Source organism: Spermophilus citellus (genome assembly GCF_964194105.1).
Source record: "Spermophilus citellus genome assembly, chromosome: 11".
NCBI lineage: Eukaryota > Metazoa > Chordata > Mammalia > Rodentia > Sciuridae > Spermophilus > Spermophilus citellus.
Window position 1 is genome coordinate 84,320,965 of NC_138192.1, and position 16,706 is coordinate 84,337,670.

General features: G+C 34.0%; 1 protein-coding gene across 1 annotated transcript in view; it reads right to left on the reverse strand.

The window, feature by feature from the left end:
• The window catches only part of CERKL (CERK like autophagy regulator), a gene marked incomplete at its 5' end in the record, with an annotated part of 125,128 nt that overhangs the window by 67,842 nt on the left and 40,580 nt on the right, over nucleotides 1-16,706 (reverse strand). Inside the window, one exon of the mRNA XM_081262467.1 lies at nucleotides 9,003-9,245. Within this exon, the coding sequence (XP_081118593.1) occupies nucleotides 9,003-9,245 (243 nt within the window). The remainder of the gene's footprint in view (nucleotides 1-9,002; nucleotides 9,246-16,706) is intronic.

A 16,706-nucleotide genomic window follows, 5' to 3' on the forward strand; every position in this document is an offset into this window, starting at 1 on the left:
AAATAGGAAAGTCTTGGAAAACAAGTGACAACCTTATATGACTCTGTCAGGAATGGGTACTGGTTGACCTTTAAGAACATGTCAAATGATGAGGAAATAAAATGTTCTACAACCTACCAGCAAGTGTCTTTGGTGACTGTGGCATGCAGGTTTCTACATGTTTGTTAAATCAAAATGTGTTGGCTCAAACAATCAATCTCCATGGCTCATGGCCCTGCCACACTTCACACTCACTGAGGGGTCTTCTAAAGGAATTAATAACTGGTGCCCTCCCAGACCTATCAGTCAGAACCTCTGAAAACTGTCAGGAATGGCAAAGTCCTGAGAAGGAAGAATTTTTAATAAAAGTAATTCATATGTATGCCACAGTAAAAGGAAAAAAAAACAATTTTCAATAGTACCCTATTTTATATTTTCAATTTCTCTTTTTTTGATCATTTTAAAATGTACTTATTTCATATTCTCTTCTTTTCCCCTTTTCCTATTACATGAAGTTCTCAGGGAACTAATGCTACTATTTGCTGTGTCTGCAGATTCTTCCTTTGGCAAATTTCTCACACTGCTAATTGCTGAAATGGAAATGGGTCACAATGTCAAACTAGCATGCTCTAGGTTCATCATAAAGAGAAATTTCTTCCTATTCCTTTATTAAGCAAATTTCACATGACAACTATGTTTCCATATTTTTATACTTTAGATAAGTATATGCTATACTACAAATTTTATAATATTAGAGGTTTGGAGTAAGGAAAATTTCTTTTAATATTTTGATAACTTTGGAAAAGTTAAGTGGTGCTAGTAGTCAGAATTTAATAGAAACTAGTTTAATTTCACTGTTTTTTTTCCGTCCAGTTCAGAAAGCGATGGAAAATTCAAAGGAAAAAAAAATAACTGAATAAAAATTTTAAACTCAATTTCAGTAGTGGTTTAAGGAAATGTAGGTTTCTTATTTGCAAATTGGTTTATAAGCAATATTTTGTAAAATTATAAAAAAAGACACATTTAAACATATATTTATAAGAATAAAATTTATAAGAATAAACATATATTGAAAAGAATAAAATTAAATAGACATTCTCTGCTGGTGTCAATGATGGAGTTGCCAAAAGTGTGCATTTGGGTATTAGAAGACTTGGAGGTCTCTATATGCCTGCTGGTAAATAAAAAGGCTTAACAGGTTATAATAAGCCAACAGGTTGGCATTCTTAGGATGACTTAATCTGAGATTTTCAAGTGCTTTAGTTTTGGGGAGGTGTATTCAAATAAAGCCACATTCAAACCTCACTAAATAGAAAATATAAATCAATTAGCTCAAGAGTGAGTGGTATATGAGTAGCCTACACTGCAAAAGCAAGTCCACAGACCCCTGTTTTGAGTTACTGCAAGAGGTGGACACCACATGATCAAAAAATATTTACTCAGTTTCCACATTAATAAACATGTATGTATACTTATCGTAAAAAACATATTTAAAAATGAAACATGTCACTTAAATGTCCAACTCAGCTGGTAAAAAACCAGAGTCATAAATTTCATTTTCAAAACTTCAAAAGAAAAACTACTTGTAGTTCAAATATAACATCCTTGCAGAAAATAACTTGTCCCTAAGGAGACAAGCCCTGACAATTCAAATAATGTACAACCAAATGTCTGAAGCTACCATTCTTTTGACATATAACAACTGATCATTTAAAAGTATTCATTACGATATTGATTTCCAGTTTATTTTTTCCTGTAAGCACATTGCCTGGCAGCATAATTAAGTCAGAGTGTCACATTATTCCATTGTCCTAAGAAAAAAATCTTCCTTGTTCATTTAATCAATGATACAACTTTGACAAAAACAAAAAAAATTACTATAATTTTCTTGTACACTACAATGTAAGTATTAAACAAAATCAATGCTTTTAAGAAGCTGTGATCTTTGCTCTCAAGGAGAGAGCATCCTATTGAGTCCGAAATCATAGAACACAGATTTGACATCTAATAAGCTAGAGAAACATCTTTGGAAAGAAAAACAAATAACTTTCCCATTTCCTTTATGCTTTATATTTCAAAGCTGATTGAGCTTTTGATATAGAAGAGTAGGATACATTACAAGAACAAAATGAATTAAATACATCTGGCTTGCATTACCCTCTATGCATGTATGATTACACTACTGGTGTGACTGCACCATGTATAGCCAGAGGAATGAGAAGTTATCTTCTATTTATGTACAATGTGTCAAAATGAATTCTACTGTCATGTATAACTAATTAGAACAAGTTAAAGAAAAAGAAATTAGCATTTAGAAATGAAACAAAAATATGGCGTCAGAAATAACTCTTCCAAATGTGTATTAAAAATACTTTGTTACTTGTCTCTGAGTAACTATTACATTTAGTTAAAATTAGAAAAATCTGAACAAAACAGTTTTTTTTTAATGTACATATATACTCTATTGCTCAATACTCACTTGGCTACTAGGAACCAGCAGTAGTCTTGTAATGTCACTCTTGACCAATGAATTTAGCACATTATATTGCAAATATACTCAATCAATGAGGATTCTTCTGTAATACACTATGGTGATTTTATTCTAAAACATGGCTGTTTTCTCAGCTGTGGCTTTTAAAATTTGTTCTTTTTATATATGCATGAAAGTAGAGTGTATTTTGACATATTATATATACATGGCGTATAACTCCTCCCTCCCCCCTTTTTTTATGGTACCAGAATACTTCCCAGCCCTATTATGTATTTTATTTAGAGACAGGGTCTCACTGAGTTGCTAAGCGCCTCGCCATTTCTGAGGCTGGCTTTGAACTCATGATCCTCCTGTCTCAGCCTCCAGAACCACTGGGATTACAGGTGTGTGCCACCACGCCTGGCTAACTTCCCCTTCCTGTGGTCGTACATGATGTGGAGTTACACTGGTCATGTATTCATATGTGAACATAAGAAAGTATCTCTGATTCATTCTACTGACTTGCATATTCTCATTCCCCTTCCTTCCCTTCATTCCCATAGGTCTATTCCAATGAACTTCTATTCTCCCTCTCTTCCCTTGTTGTGTGTAGCATCCACATATTAAAGACATTCAACTTTTTTTTATGATTGGCTTATTTTACTTAGCATAATAGTCTCCAGATCCATCCATCTACCAGCAAAACTCGACGTGATTCTGCAATCTGCATTTGGGGTAAAATTGGGGGTTCATAACCCACTTCAATCTAATGTATGAAATATGATATGTCAAGAGCTTTGTAATGTTGTGAACAACCAATAAAAAATAAATAAATAAATAAATAAATAAAAATAAAATACAAAAAAAAAACCCTCATTCTTTTTATGGATAAATAATATTCCATTGTGTATATAAACCACATTTTCTTTATCTACTCATCTGTTGAAGGGTACCTAGGTTGGTTACAGAGGTTAGTTATTGTGAATTGTGCTGGTATAAACATTAATGTGGCTGAGTCACTGTAGTATGCTTATTTTTTAATATTTATTTTTATTTTTTAGTTGTGGTTGGACACAATACCTTTATTTTACTTATTCATTATTTTTATGTGGTGCTGAGGATCAAACCCAGGGCCTCACTTGTGCTAGGAAATTGCTCTACCACTGAACCACAACCCCAGACCCTGTAGTATGCTGATTTTAAACTCCTTTGAATCAAGGAGTGGGATAGCTGGGTGAAACAGTGGTTTCATTCCAAGTTTTCTGAGGAATCTCCATACTGCTTTCCAGAGTTGTTGCACAGTTTGCAGTCCCACCAGCAATATATGAGTGTATCATTTTCCTCACATCCTTGACAACATTTATTGTCACTAATATTCTTAATAAATGCCATTATGACTAGAATGCAAAGAAATCTCAGTGTAGTTTTAATTTGCATTTCTCTAATTTCTAGAGATGTTGAACATTTTTAAGAAATATTTATTTATTTATATATCTTTAGTTTTAGGTAGATACATTAGTTTGTTTTTATGTGGTGCCAAGGATGGAACCTAGTGCCTCATGCATGCTAGGTGAGTACTCCACCACTGAGCCATCACTCCAGCCCCTGAACATTTTTTTTCATATATATATATTTTTGATCATTTGTATTTCTTCTTGAAGTACCTGTTCAGTTGCTTTGCCCATTTATTGATTTTGGTTATTTGGGTTTTTGATGTTAAGTTTTTTGAGTTATTTATATATCCTGGAGGTAAATGCTTTGAAGTATGGGTTTGAAAGATTTTCTCCCATTCTGTAATCTCTTTGTTCAGGTTCTTGACTTTTCCCTTTGCTGTGAAGCTTTTTAGTTTATTGATTCTTGATTTTTGCTTCTTGCGCTTTAGGAATCTTGTTGAGGTAATTGGTTCCTAAGCTGACATGACGGAGGATTGGGTGTACATTTTCTTCTAGTAGGTATAGAATCTCTAGTCTAATTCCTAGGTCCTTCATCCATTTTGAAAAACTCTACAGTCTTATGCTAAAAGGGTTCTTCAATTTTTTTTTACCTTTTTTTTCAGTTTTTCCTCTTTTTTCTTTTGTATTTTAATATATAAGCATGTCCCCAAGATTTTGTATGTAATACTCTGCTTTTTAAAAAAAAAATCTATACTACTTGCTTTTGTGATTTCATCTATTTTCACAAACTCTTCTCCCCTTCTTCATAAATTCCTCTCAAAGTGCTCCGTGGTTCATCATCCCCAGTTGCATCATGTAGTACATCCCATTGGGCCAAGAATAGAATATTTTCTTTTGAGTCAACTGTGTTTTACAATGCACTGCATCTTTATTCTCCAAGTCACTTGAGCAAATCCTTTAGAACTCTTGTTTTCTTTTGCCATTATTTTGTTTCATTTCTCTCTTTGACTTCTGCCAAATTCTGAGGACCCTAAATATCACCTGCAGGATACTGCGTTTTTTATTCCCATACAGGGTGCCTGCCAGAAAGCCTATGAATATCCATTAACATTTAGGTAATTGTTTCTAAGGAAAAGCTTGGTTCAGTGTGTTCAGAGGAGCTCATAAGTCACTATTTCTAGGAAACTCAAATATGCAGAAACTGGCTCATACACTAAATGGATAAAAGTCAACCTACCTATTGTACACTCTCGCTATATTTAAAATCTATGCATATTTATCTTTGCATCACAGGTATATAAAAAAGTAGAAAGACTATGTTCAATTGCTTTCACCACACAACTACATAATCTAAACTACTTAAAAATGGGCTGGGGATGTGGCTCAAGCGGTAGCGCGTTCGTCTTGCATGCGTGCGGCCCGGGTTCGATCCTCAGCACCACGTACCAACAAAGATGTTGTGTCTGCCGATAACTAAAAAAAATAAATAAATAAATATTAAAAATTCTCTCTCTCTCTCTCTCCCTCTATCACTCTCTCTTTAAAAAAAAAATAAAATAAAATAAACTACTTAAAAAATGTTTGAATCTCTAAATCAATAATCAATTGTTGTGGTCCCTATTCAATTGTTCATATCATCATTGTTGCCCTTAATACATTTTTTAATACATTGAATTGTCTATTCTGTATCCAGGGCAAAAGAGTTCTATACAGGAATATAGAATTAGAGTTCTATATAGGAGTACATCTTCATTTTTGTATTTCCAACTCTTAACACAGAGTCTAATACAAAATGTGTGTTGGATGAATGAACCTCTATTGCCCACTTGTCATAAAGTTATGATGACTTTTCTATTATTAAGAATAAAAAAAAAGATGCTATACTCAACTGCACTCAGAATTGTTGAACATGAAAGGAGCCAACTTTTTTTCTGGTAAAAATAGACTTCTAAGATTGTTTTATATTTATAAGCCTACAATTATCTGGTCACCTTTTGTCAATTAAGTCTTAAAATCACAAGTGTTTGAGGATTGTTTTGTCGCCCCCCCCGCCAGTACTGCCAGTCTGTTTTCTTAAAAATTCATCACATCCTATTCATTGCTCTGATTCAAAGAGAAAATGTGCATATTTGAAAATGACCCATAATATCTAAATTATGCTAAAATTATTGTTACACTAATTAGACTAAAAGACCAACCCCTTGAGGTATGAAGGCCTTCCTTCTTCATGTTTTTCATATTTGGAGTGAAAAAAGGACAAGATATAAAGGCTGGCAGGAGAAAAAATCTCTTTGCTACATAAAGATAAAAACCAAAATAAGTCAATGCAATTTTTAAAAACAACCTGTTGATTTCATCAACAAAACCAGTTAAAAGCAAGGTCTTTGTACCTAAAATAGAATTGCCTAATATTTAACTGTGAATCAAATATATTTTTTGTGGTGTAAAATTCATCACCTCCTAAATTTAAGTTAGCTCTAAACACTAATTATTTAGATGGGGAATTCTTTCAGGGGGCAGGGATGGCTAAACACTGATCAATCACCATTTGCTAAATCTGATGCACTGTTATCAAATAACAGGGACAGTGGATATAAGAGGGGGAGATAATACAAACAGAGACCCAACTCCTTGGAAAGCAGAGCCAGAGAAGACCAGGTAAAGGTACGCAATAGTCCTATCTCAGACTGAGAAGGACTCAGGGCTTCCTCCACTAAGGGAAAGAGGTTTGATCCAGTTGTATTTGACTGTCAGATGATAGGCACTTTAATAAACACCTGGAGTTCATGGATCTGAACATGAAAGAAATAGCAAGAAAAACTGAGGATAAAATCTTTAAAAGGAAGTACCAATATAGTATAATGAGTGGCAGAGAGTCTTGGTGCTTCAGCTGTTCACTTGTGCACAATGAAGTTGACCCAGAACTGCTTTTGAGTGGAGATAAGAAGTTGACCCCTCCTATAAGGACTCCCTGTTCCTTGGATGTAGAGATGAGACAGTCATTTATTCAGATAGTCTTGGTTTTCATTTTCATTAGAATATTTCAATCCTGTGTTGTTTGTTTGCACTGCTTGGTTTTAAAAGTCAGTCTATTTGCTTTTAATCAGCAAATTAACTCTACTCCAGGACCAATGCAGAGATTATGACCTTATATATTTTACTGTCTCCAACTCTTATCAAAATCAAAAGTACAAGAAGTAATATCCCCAAAGGATGATAGCCTAGATAATAAGTTGTTTAGTGATCTCTGTAATCTGTCTAGATTTTAACATTAAATTAAACCAAAACATCATTAAGCTGAATATCTGGACAGTGTATCGGGGGCTGTTTTGTTTGCTTATGGCTAGGCACACTCCTATAAAATTGCTTTTACTGAATTGAGCTTTGTTGTGATATCTTCTGCTACTTGCTTTTGGCTTTATTGGTGAGATATATTAAAGAAGTTGCTTTAGCCATCTTTTTATAAGCTCCCTGGGAGATTTATCAGGATTTCAGAGTGAGGAAGAGTTTGATGCTTCTTTTACAGACTATGCAAGTCCAATGAATAACTAGTCATGTTAATAAATGTAATTGAAATGATTCATTTTTCATTTTTAACCTTTTATCTTTTCACATGAATTTGAATAACAGTGTAAAAGTCCCACTGTTAAAGTGGAATGCTTTTAGTTAATTACACTGATTTTTCTCCATTTTCAGGAATGAACTAAATTATGGCCTCTGTGGGTTCCTGCCCTCTTGAAAGAATCAGGTCTCTTTGAAGATCCCAAAGGGGATAATGAAGAAGGATGGGGCTACTTAGCAGCAGAGTTTCCCAGTTTTAATGCAGTCATGTCAGCTTATTGGTATCTTCTATGGGTATAACCTTAGCAGTGGCCTGCCAGTGACCAGCATGGGTCCTCATGATGTTGATCATAGATGTTGGACCTGAATATTTCTGACATCTCTGTGTGCATGCTCGTTATCTGGCACCCATCTTTCTCCTGAGTCATCCAAGCCCAAACTAAACCATCAGCAGTACCAGCTGCCACTACCCTGGTCAATCTGGCAAAAAGGAAAAAAAGTGGGCTAAAAGGAAATTAAGCAATATTTTCAAACCTATGAGGACAAAAAAAATAAATCAACCCTAAAAATCAGATCATATTTTAACTAGATAACATTTAAAAATCCAAATTGCATTGTATTTATTATTTTGTTTAGTGTGCAAAATATAATAGTGTCATTTAGAAATTTCAGATACAGAGTCCATCTATGAGATATATTCTAATAAGCATGTTCTTAGATGTTCACCTTCAGAAAAATCTACCCTAAGATAGACAACTCTCAATTGACACAGTAAAAAGTAAAGTCCCTTAAAGATTATCTTCAAAACATTCTTATTTTCAAATGCCCAAGGCATCAATACAAACTATGCTGTCAATATGTGCCTAGAAGAAAAAAGTTCTAAAATAAGCTGAAAGATGTGAATATAAAAATATGCTTCTAAAAGTAACTTGAAAGTGAACAAAATTATTTAAAAACTATTTGAGATTATAGAAGCTTCTTTGTGAATGTGGTCACTCAAGAGCCAATCCCTAGCTCATTCCATTGGGCCAGCATTAACCTGATGCCAAATCCAGACCAAGATACTAAAAAAGAACTACACATCAATATCCTTTATGAACGTTGATGTAAAAATCCTTAATAAAATTTGAGCAAAATAAATTCAATAGCACATTAAAAGCTTATTCACCAAGACCAATTGGGATTTGTTCCTAGAATGCAAGGATGGTTAAATACATGAAAAATCAGTGTAATATACCACATGAACAGAATAAAGGGGGAAAAGATAATCATCTCAGTTGATGTAGAAATAGCACTTGACAAAATTCAATGCCCTCTTATAATAAACACATTCAACATACTAGGAATAGAAAGATGCCATCAACAGAGTCAAGTGTTGTTTGTACCCATAAATATAACATGTGTATATTCATAATCTACATCAAATAGACAAAACTCCCAGGATGGGGTTGGGGTTGTGGCTCAGTGGTAGAACATTCATTTGGCATATGTGAGGCACTGGATTCAATCCTCAGCACCATTTATAAATAAATAAATAAAGGTATTGTGTCCATCTACAACTAAAAGCAAACAAACAAACAACTCCCAGGAGTACTTACCTGCTAAAATTTTCTTGAACTGTCTAAACCATACATCGCAGTGGTCTTCACTTAAATTAATACGATCAAGGGTGCAATCTTTTAATTTGTTCTGTTCCTTTTTCAGGCAGAAGAAAAGTGTGATGCCTAGTAAAGTCCCACTTCTTGGCTGCTTAGCAGAGCAACGCCGCTTCAGCTTCACAGAGAATATGTTTTTGAGCTCAAGAGATTCTTCTTTACATAGCAAATCAAATTTATAATTACCTGAAAAGAAAATTTATTTTCTTCAATCAAAACCATTACATCCATATCTTCTATGTATGCACAATAGTTAAGACCCAGAAAATCTTTATCATTTTTAATTATGTGGCTTTCCCTTTGCATCTGTCCCTGCATGAGACAGGAAGGGAAGAAAAAAAATGGGTCTATTTTCCAAAATGAGGGGGAAAAATAGGATGAATGAAGGGCATTTCTGCCACATGAGGCCTACAATATTCAGAATCAGAACATTTAATGTATGAAGAATTCTGAGCAACACTGTAGTAATAAATTAATATCATGCAAGGGCTCTTTTGTACTATTTGTGACAAAGTAATGCAAAAAAAAAACCCACAGAATTCACTCACAGAAGTGAGTTATGCCAACTTGTTGAAGGCAATCTTAAAGAAAAGGAAATGAACCCTCCTGGAAAAGTAACACATGTTCAAAAAAGATGTACATGTATGATTACTGTCAATAGGAAACATAGGAATTCCTGCCAATCTAGAAAAGCACTCAAAAATCTTAACCACAATCAGACTTTATTTTTAAAGTGGTGTGTGTGTGTGTGTGTGAGCAACTTTCAAAACTTTTGCTTCTGATCAATATGGAATGACATGGACTGTTTATAACTTCTACCTGAAACACCACAAAACCACACGCGATACCTGAAGAAGCAGTGTTTAAGACACTGGACCTCAGGTAATAAAGGAAGACAGTGGTCCCTAAGAGAAGACAAACAAAATGCACCACATGATTGCCCCAATCTACTACAGGAGAGTGTGTCCAGTCCACAATGGAGGCAGGGGAACCCTGGTGGTCTTTCTTGATTGAGAGGGAATTAGGGGTCCAAGATATCAAGGTGACAAGGATTCATAAGGCTAATTACCAGAAAGGAAAAGTCTTCACAGAGAGCACTTAATATCTGTAGAGGTGTCAAGTCTTCAGCAAGTATTGGTCAACACGTGAGGCCAGGGAAAGAACTACTCACAGGACTATGAGAACAGTGTTCAGATTATATAGGCATCCAACCAGCCAAAGTGGAAAATCATGGAAATTCATGGGAGAATGGGGAGAATATTTAGAAGAGTAATGTCCCATCAGTGAGCTGACCAAAGGCTGCCACCTAACAAGCCTAAAAAACAAGGTACAAAAGCATTACTCTGCTTCCAAGTAACTTAACAAAGCACAAGAATATTCATAGAAATGTAACAATGTCCTGCAAGTTTTGTAATATTTTTCATCCAACTTCCAATAACTAGGTATGCAAAATATGTGTACCACAATAGAAAAAGTAATGAATAAAAACAGATTAAGAACCAGATAAAACAATAGAAAGTAGAAGCTTTGTCTCAGCTTCTTCATTCCTTTAAGTATGCAATTGTCTTCAGACTGGAGTGAGGACTTTGAGGCACTCCAAGATACTCATTGTCTGCATATTTCTGGGAGTTTTGGGCCTTCTCTAATCATTCTGTAAATCATAGCCTGATTGATTATGAAGCACAGGTACCACTAAAAAAGAAAAGAATAGAAAAACCTTCACTCAAAGATTATCCTATTGTTTAGTAGGATAGGGGGAACCCAAAGTCCATTTTTCAGGCCTGACATTCTCTAGAAAGTTCAGGTTTCAGCTCTGATTATAATCCACTTCCATCCTTCAGGGACACAAGACCCCCAACATATCAATTCAGCAGGCTTTTCTTTGTGTAGCAAAACATTTCATAATCTCAGAAAATAATCATCACTATTATTATAATCACTTTAACCAAAGGAGTGCACGTATTTGAGCCAAAACCTTTTTATACCTTTATGAATTGAATGATTCACCCTGACTTCCCTTTTCTATAAATACTAATCAATTAATCTGTATTGTAAGATTGACTTTTCTCTAGTACAGTTCTCAAGCTATCAGTCTCAGAAGCCCTTTGTACTCTTAAAGAATGAAAAACCCCAGATAACTTGTTTGTGTAGGTTATAAGTATCTGTATTTGTTGTACTAGAAATTGAAATTGAGATTTTTTTTTTCAAAGAACAAGAAAACAATGCATACACTCCTACAGGGCAAGGATGTCAGACATATTCATCTCTGCAGAATTCTACTGTACCTTTGGGAGACAATGAGTGACTATTGCAAATACATTCTTAGTAATATGATAAAAACAGCTTTGACTTTACTAATCCCTGAAAAAGTCCCTGGAACACACTTTGAAAACACTGCTTTAGCATATTTTAGATCATTTGTGCCCTTTAATCATATTATGAAGTTAAGTCCTTTTCCAGATAATGTTCCAATTAACTAAAATTTTTGGTTCCCTCTTAATATCACCCACTGATCAGTGTAAGTCTCTCCAGTTGAGCACCTTGGTAACCTATCTCTGAAAATAGCCTCTTATAACAGCATAGGGTTTCAAGTTCATCTGAGTTTTTCAAGGAGTCCCAGTTCTAATAAGGAAGAATATATTAGAAAAGCTGGCCAGAGGGATATGATACCTAACTCATTCACAATAAGTTAGTAATATTGCTATGGTTTGATTGTGAGGTGTCCCCAAAAGCTCATCTGTGAGACAATGAAAGAATATTTAGAAGTGAAATGATTGGTTTATGATAGCATTAACACAATCAGTGTTTAACTGAGTGGTAACTGAGGGTGAGTAGGATGTGGCTGGAGGAGGTAGGTCATTAGGGGTGTGCCTTAGGGATATATATTTTGTATATGGCAAGCAGAGTCTCTCTCTCTCTCTCTCTCTCTCTCTCTCTCCATTCTGATGATCATCATGTGAGATGCTTCCGAACCGGGAGGCCTGTGGCCTCCCTCACAGAACACTTGAGAAAGTTCAGTGATATCTTACCTACTTCCAGTACTCTCAACAATGAATGGAGCAGGCCTGTCCAAGGTCCTGGAAACTCCTCACTCTGTAGTATATAAAGAAGTATGTGGTAAACAGTGTCCTGTGAAGCTGGGGAAGTTTGTCTGAGTATGGGGATGTTGCTGGGTGTCTGCTTCACACAGCTGGATGTGTAGATAAGCTGCACCATAGTCCTGCCTAAATAAACTTGATTTTGGCTATATCTGTGGGTATTCTTCAAAAAAAAAATCAAGCAATTAGCAAAGTTGAACATCTTTTCATGTGCTTTCCATTTTAGTTTCTCAAGAGTTGCCTCTATATGTGCTTTTCCCTACTTCTATTTAGTTGTCTGTTTTTTTAGTCACTTGCAGAAATCCTTTAAATAATCTCAAAATTAAACCCTTTATACACATTATGTTGGTAATAACTTCTAGGCTAATCTTACAACAATTTGTGTCACATATAAATTTCATTTTATGTGGGAAAACATACAACAAACAAGAACACAGAGGAAGGAAAAAAGGAAGAAAAGTAAGAGAAGAAAAAGCAGCCATTGAGGGAAAGAAAAATTAGGGCAAAATAAACTCTTTTCTTTTAATTTGAAGTTTTGTAGTGTAGTCTGGAATTATTTCATATGCATGTGCTTCATTTTGGCTAACAAATAATTCAATAACTATTCCAATTTAAAACCTCTTAGAAAAATTGAAAATTTAAAGATATTGACCAATAGCCAATATTGCATGACAATAAAAAACAGACTAATTTCCAGAAATAAGAATACCTAACAGAATACCTATAGAATCATCTTCACTGTTCCCAGTTACTCTAGACATTCTGGCCAATGCCATAAGGAAAATGAAATAAAAGACAATAATTGGTGGTAGAGGGAGAGGAAGCTGAAATTGTAACTATATCACAATATATTTGTAAAAACAAAAAGAGTCAACCTAATCATTAAACCTAATAAAACATATTCAGTAAGGAAGCTCGTTACAAATGTGTCTATACTCAAGGAGACATAATGGATATAAAGAGATACCATATCCATTAGCATATCATACTTAGGAATAAATTAGCGAAATGATGCTGGACTTGAATGAGAGAAAAGCCATTTATAATTTACTAAGAATAAAGAATTAAATGGAGATGTATTAAGTTCCAAAATTACATGTTTTATATGACAGAAATCTCATTATTAATAACTATAATATAACTTTAATCAAAATCTCAATGGTATATTCTTTGATGTAAGGAGGAACAAGGAACCTAATCAAGTGATTTGCAAATTCTCTTGGAATAAATGTCTTACATTAACTAAAAAAAAAATGTTGTAAAAATAATGAAGGGAAGATCGTGCCCTGTCAAGTATATTTTATAAAGTTATGATAATTAAAAACGTCTTTAAGTAGAGAAATGAATGGACCAGAGAAACATTTATATGATTTTTAAAATTCTCTAATGTGTTATGGTAGAATCTAAGCTTACTGGGAAAAAGTAAAGGGGGCTTTAAAAAAATTGATTTAATTTTTTGTAAAGAAAAAAATAGAGCCCCATCTCATAATATGCACCAGTATTTCCAGATTAGAAATGTATGTAACCATAATAAAAAAGCCCTAAGCATAACAGCAAAGGCAGACAGATATTCCAAGATCAAGATAATTAACATAAAAATTATTCAATGCCTACAAAGTCCTAAAGACCCATAAAAGGGAGTCACAAGCAAAGGCCAAATGAACAGAAATACTTGCAACACATGATGATTATATAATCTATTTAATCAAGAAAAGAACACTTTAATGGAGAAGCACATAAAAGACCCAAGCAGGCATTTCACAAAAGAAGAAATGCAAATTGACCAATGAACATATGAAAAAGTTCAACCTAATTAGTAATCAAAGAAATGCAAATTAAAACAACAAGATACCACTTTTTGCCTTTTAGATTGGCATGAGATCAAAAATAAGGCTCAATGATGGTACAGCTAAAGGGAAGCAGTCCCAGTGCTGCTAGGAATGAAAAATGGTAACTACTGAATAACAAGTTGGGAATATGTATCAAAAGATTTCAAAATGTTAATTACAGCAACATTTATGATAGCAAAAATATTTAAAGAAACATTTGTGTCCTTCAATGGGAGGATGGCTGAAGAAATCATAGTCGTCTTCTGTAACTCAAATGAGCCAGTGTGAGCTCTGTACGCTGGTCTGGAAAAGCATTAATTCTAAGAGAAATGAATAAAAGGAATAAAAGTTATAAAAGTAGTTTGAGATATTTGATCACACTCTCATTCGAGAGATTTTTAAAAAGAAATCTAAGCAAAATTACACAACAAATTTAACACTGACACCTATTAAAAGAGAGAAATGTAGCTTTTAAGCAGTGTAGCTCAGTGATGGAGCTTTTCCTATCATGTATCAGACACTGCATTTAAATCCCAGGGGGAGACATGGGGAGGGAGGGAGGAGGAGAAGGGGGAGAAAGGAATATAAAGTTAGATTTCTTATAAACCTCCATAATTTTCTTTTGAGAGTGAGAGAGAAAGTGGGAGGGAGATATGAGATAGAGAATGTGAGGTTAGATTTTTTTTATAAACCTCTATAATTTTCTCTTCCAATAATCAACATTACATATTTGAATATGGAAAATAAAAATGCTTTAAAATATGCATAGTTTTGGTCGAGCAATTTACTTCCAGGAATTTACCAGAAGAGAATAAATAATACACACAATTAGCTAAAAGAAAGCTTACCCAAGCATTATTTGGGCAAAATTTGGAAACAACCTAAATGTGCTGTAAGTACTGGTTCTGTAAAATATATTTATATAACAGAATGCTACAGATCAATTAAAATGTATTACTTGTAGAAAAGTATCCAAAATAGCATAATACATTTCCATTCTGTTCTGTATATTGAATATAAAACATAAGAGTAATACATTTTATATGCTTATAAATATTAATGTGCATGAGAGAACTTGGTAATATAATGAGATTGTGTTTAATTTTGCTGACATAAATTTATTTTTACAATGAAATAGTTATGATTAGTTGTAATTGCTCATCCTAAAATTGTTTCTGATCATTTTGTTTTAATCTAAAAAATCCCATTCCCTAAGAAGGGTAGCTGATATTTAATGAGCACATGCTATTAGCCAGACAATACCCTAAGTACTTTACATGCATCATCTCCTTTAATCCTTACAGCAATCCTATTAAGTATTTATATTTTTCTGAAAAGGAAGAAACTCAAGATGGAATTGAAGTAACTGTCCAAGGTCATACTTATGACAGGGGCAGAGCCAAGATTTGAACACAGGCATTTTGGCTGACCTTACAAGTTTTCTACAATGCCGGGCTGACAATAAGGACTTTCTTCAAGGAAACACTTATTGGCCCTTTCATCATTCCTGCCCGTTATTGAGGCACAAGTTCATTTCAATCAAATGCAGATATTTTAAGGTTATAGTTTGAATTTTGTCAAATATATACACTTACAATCATTATCTCAATAAAAATAATCTTTCATTATTCTAGAAAGTTCCCTCAAGCCACTTTCCAGCTAATCCCTCACTATCGCCATTTAGATTATTACTGACTTATTTTGCTTTTTTCTAGAACTTTGTAGAAAGTGTTTATTTTGCATCTGGTTCACTTCACTCTAATATTTGGATTGATGGGAACAATAATTATAGAAATTAAAAAGAAGATTAATAAGGAAGGATCATGTTATTAAAAACAAAACTATTTATGCCTCTCCTTCAAGAATTTATTGATCTGACCTAGACCAATATCCAACTGTTGGTTTTAGAATGCTTCTTATTAGATTTCTTTTTTTTCCTGCTTTTACTAATGTATGAATGACAGATTTAAAAATGTATAAATTCATGGTATACAATGTGATATTCTGAAACATGTGTATGAAGTAAAATGATTAAATCAAGCTGAATTATTTCTGTTGTTGTGAGAACATTTCAAATCTAATCTTGTGGCAATTTTCAGGAATACAATACATTAACTACAGTCAACTTTTTATACAATAGACCCAGAACTCATTTATCCTCAGTGAAGCTTATATACCCTTTAACCAATGTCTCCCCAGTGCCTCTCCTTCTCCCAGGTCCTGGTAATGCCATTCCAACTCTTTCCTTCTATGAGTTAGACTTTACTTAGAGTCTACTTACAAGTGAAATTATCCCTTTTTTAATCTACTCAAAACAGTAGGTCAGTCAGTCCTTAAGAAAACAGCAAGGCACCAAATGTATAAATTAACTGAGTAGAGTTTCATCAGACACTGAATTATATCCCTCAAGGAAAAAGTCGATTAGACTGTAGCAACCAGGAGCAGCCAGCAGTGAGATTCTAAAAATCCCTGTATGGATCTGAGTGGCACTTCCTCTTCTCTCTGCTAGCAGAGACTTCTAATCTATTCCCTTGCATTTGCTTGCAGATTAAAATCTGAATTTTTCACATAATTGGTCTTTTGCCAATGTGAAAAGAAGGAACTAAGGGGAAGAACTACAGATTGAGAAGGTTTAGTTTTTGTCTGAAATGAAAATAAGTATAAATGACTTGTGAAGGAAAAAGGTTTTACAAATGTCTAGCAATAGACAAATGTTCCTT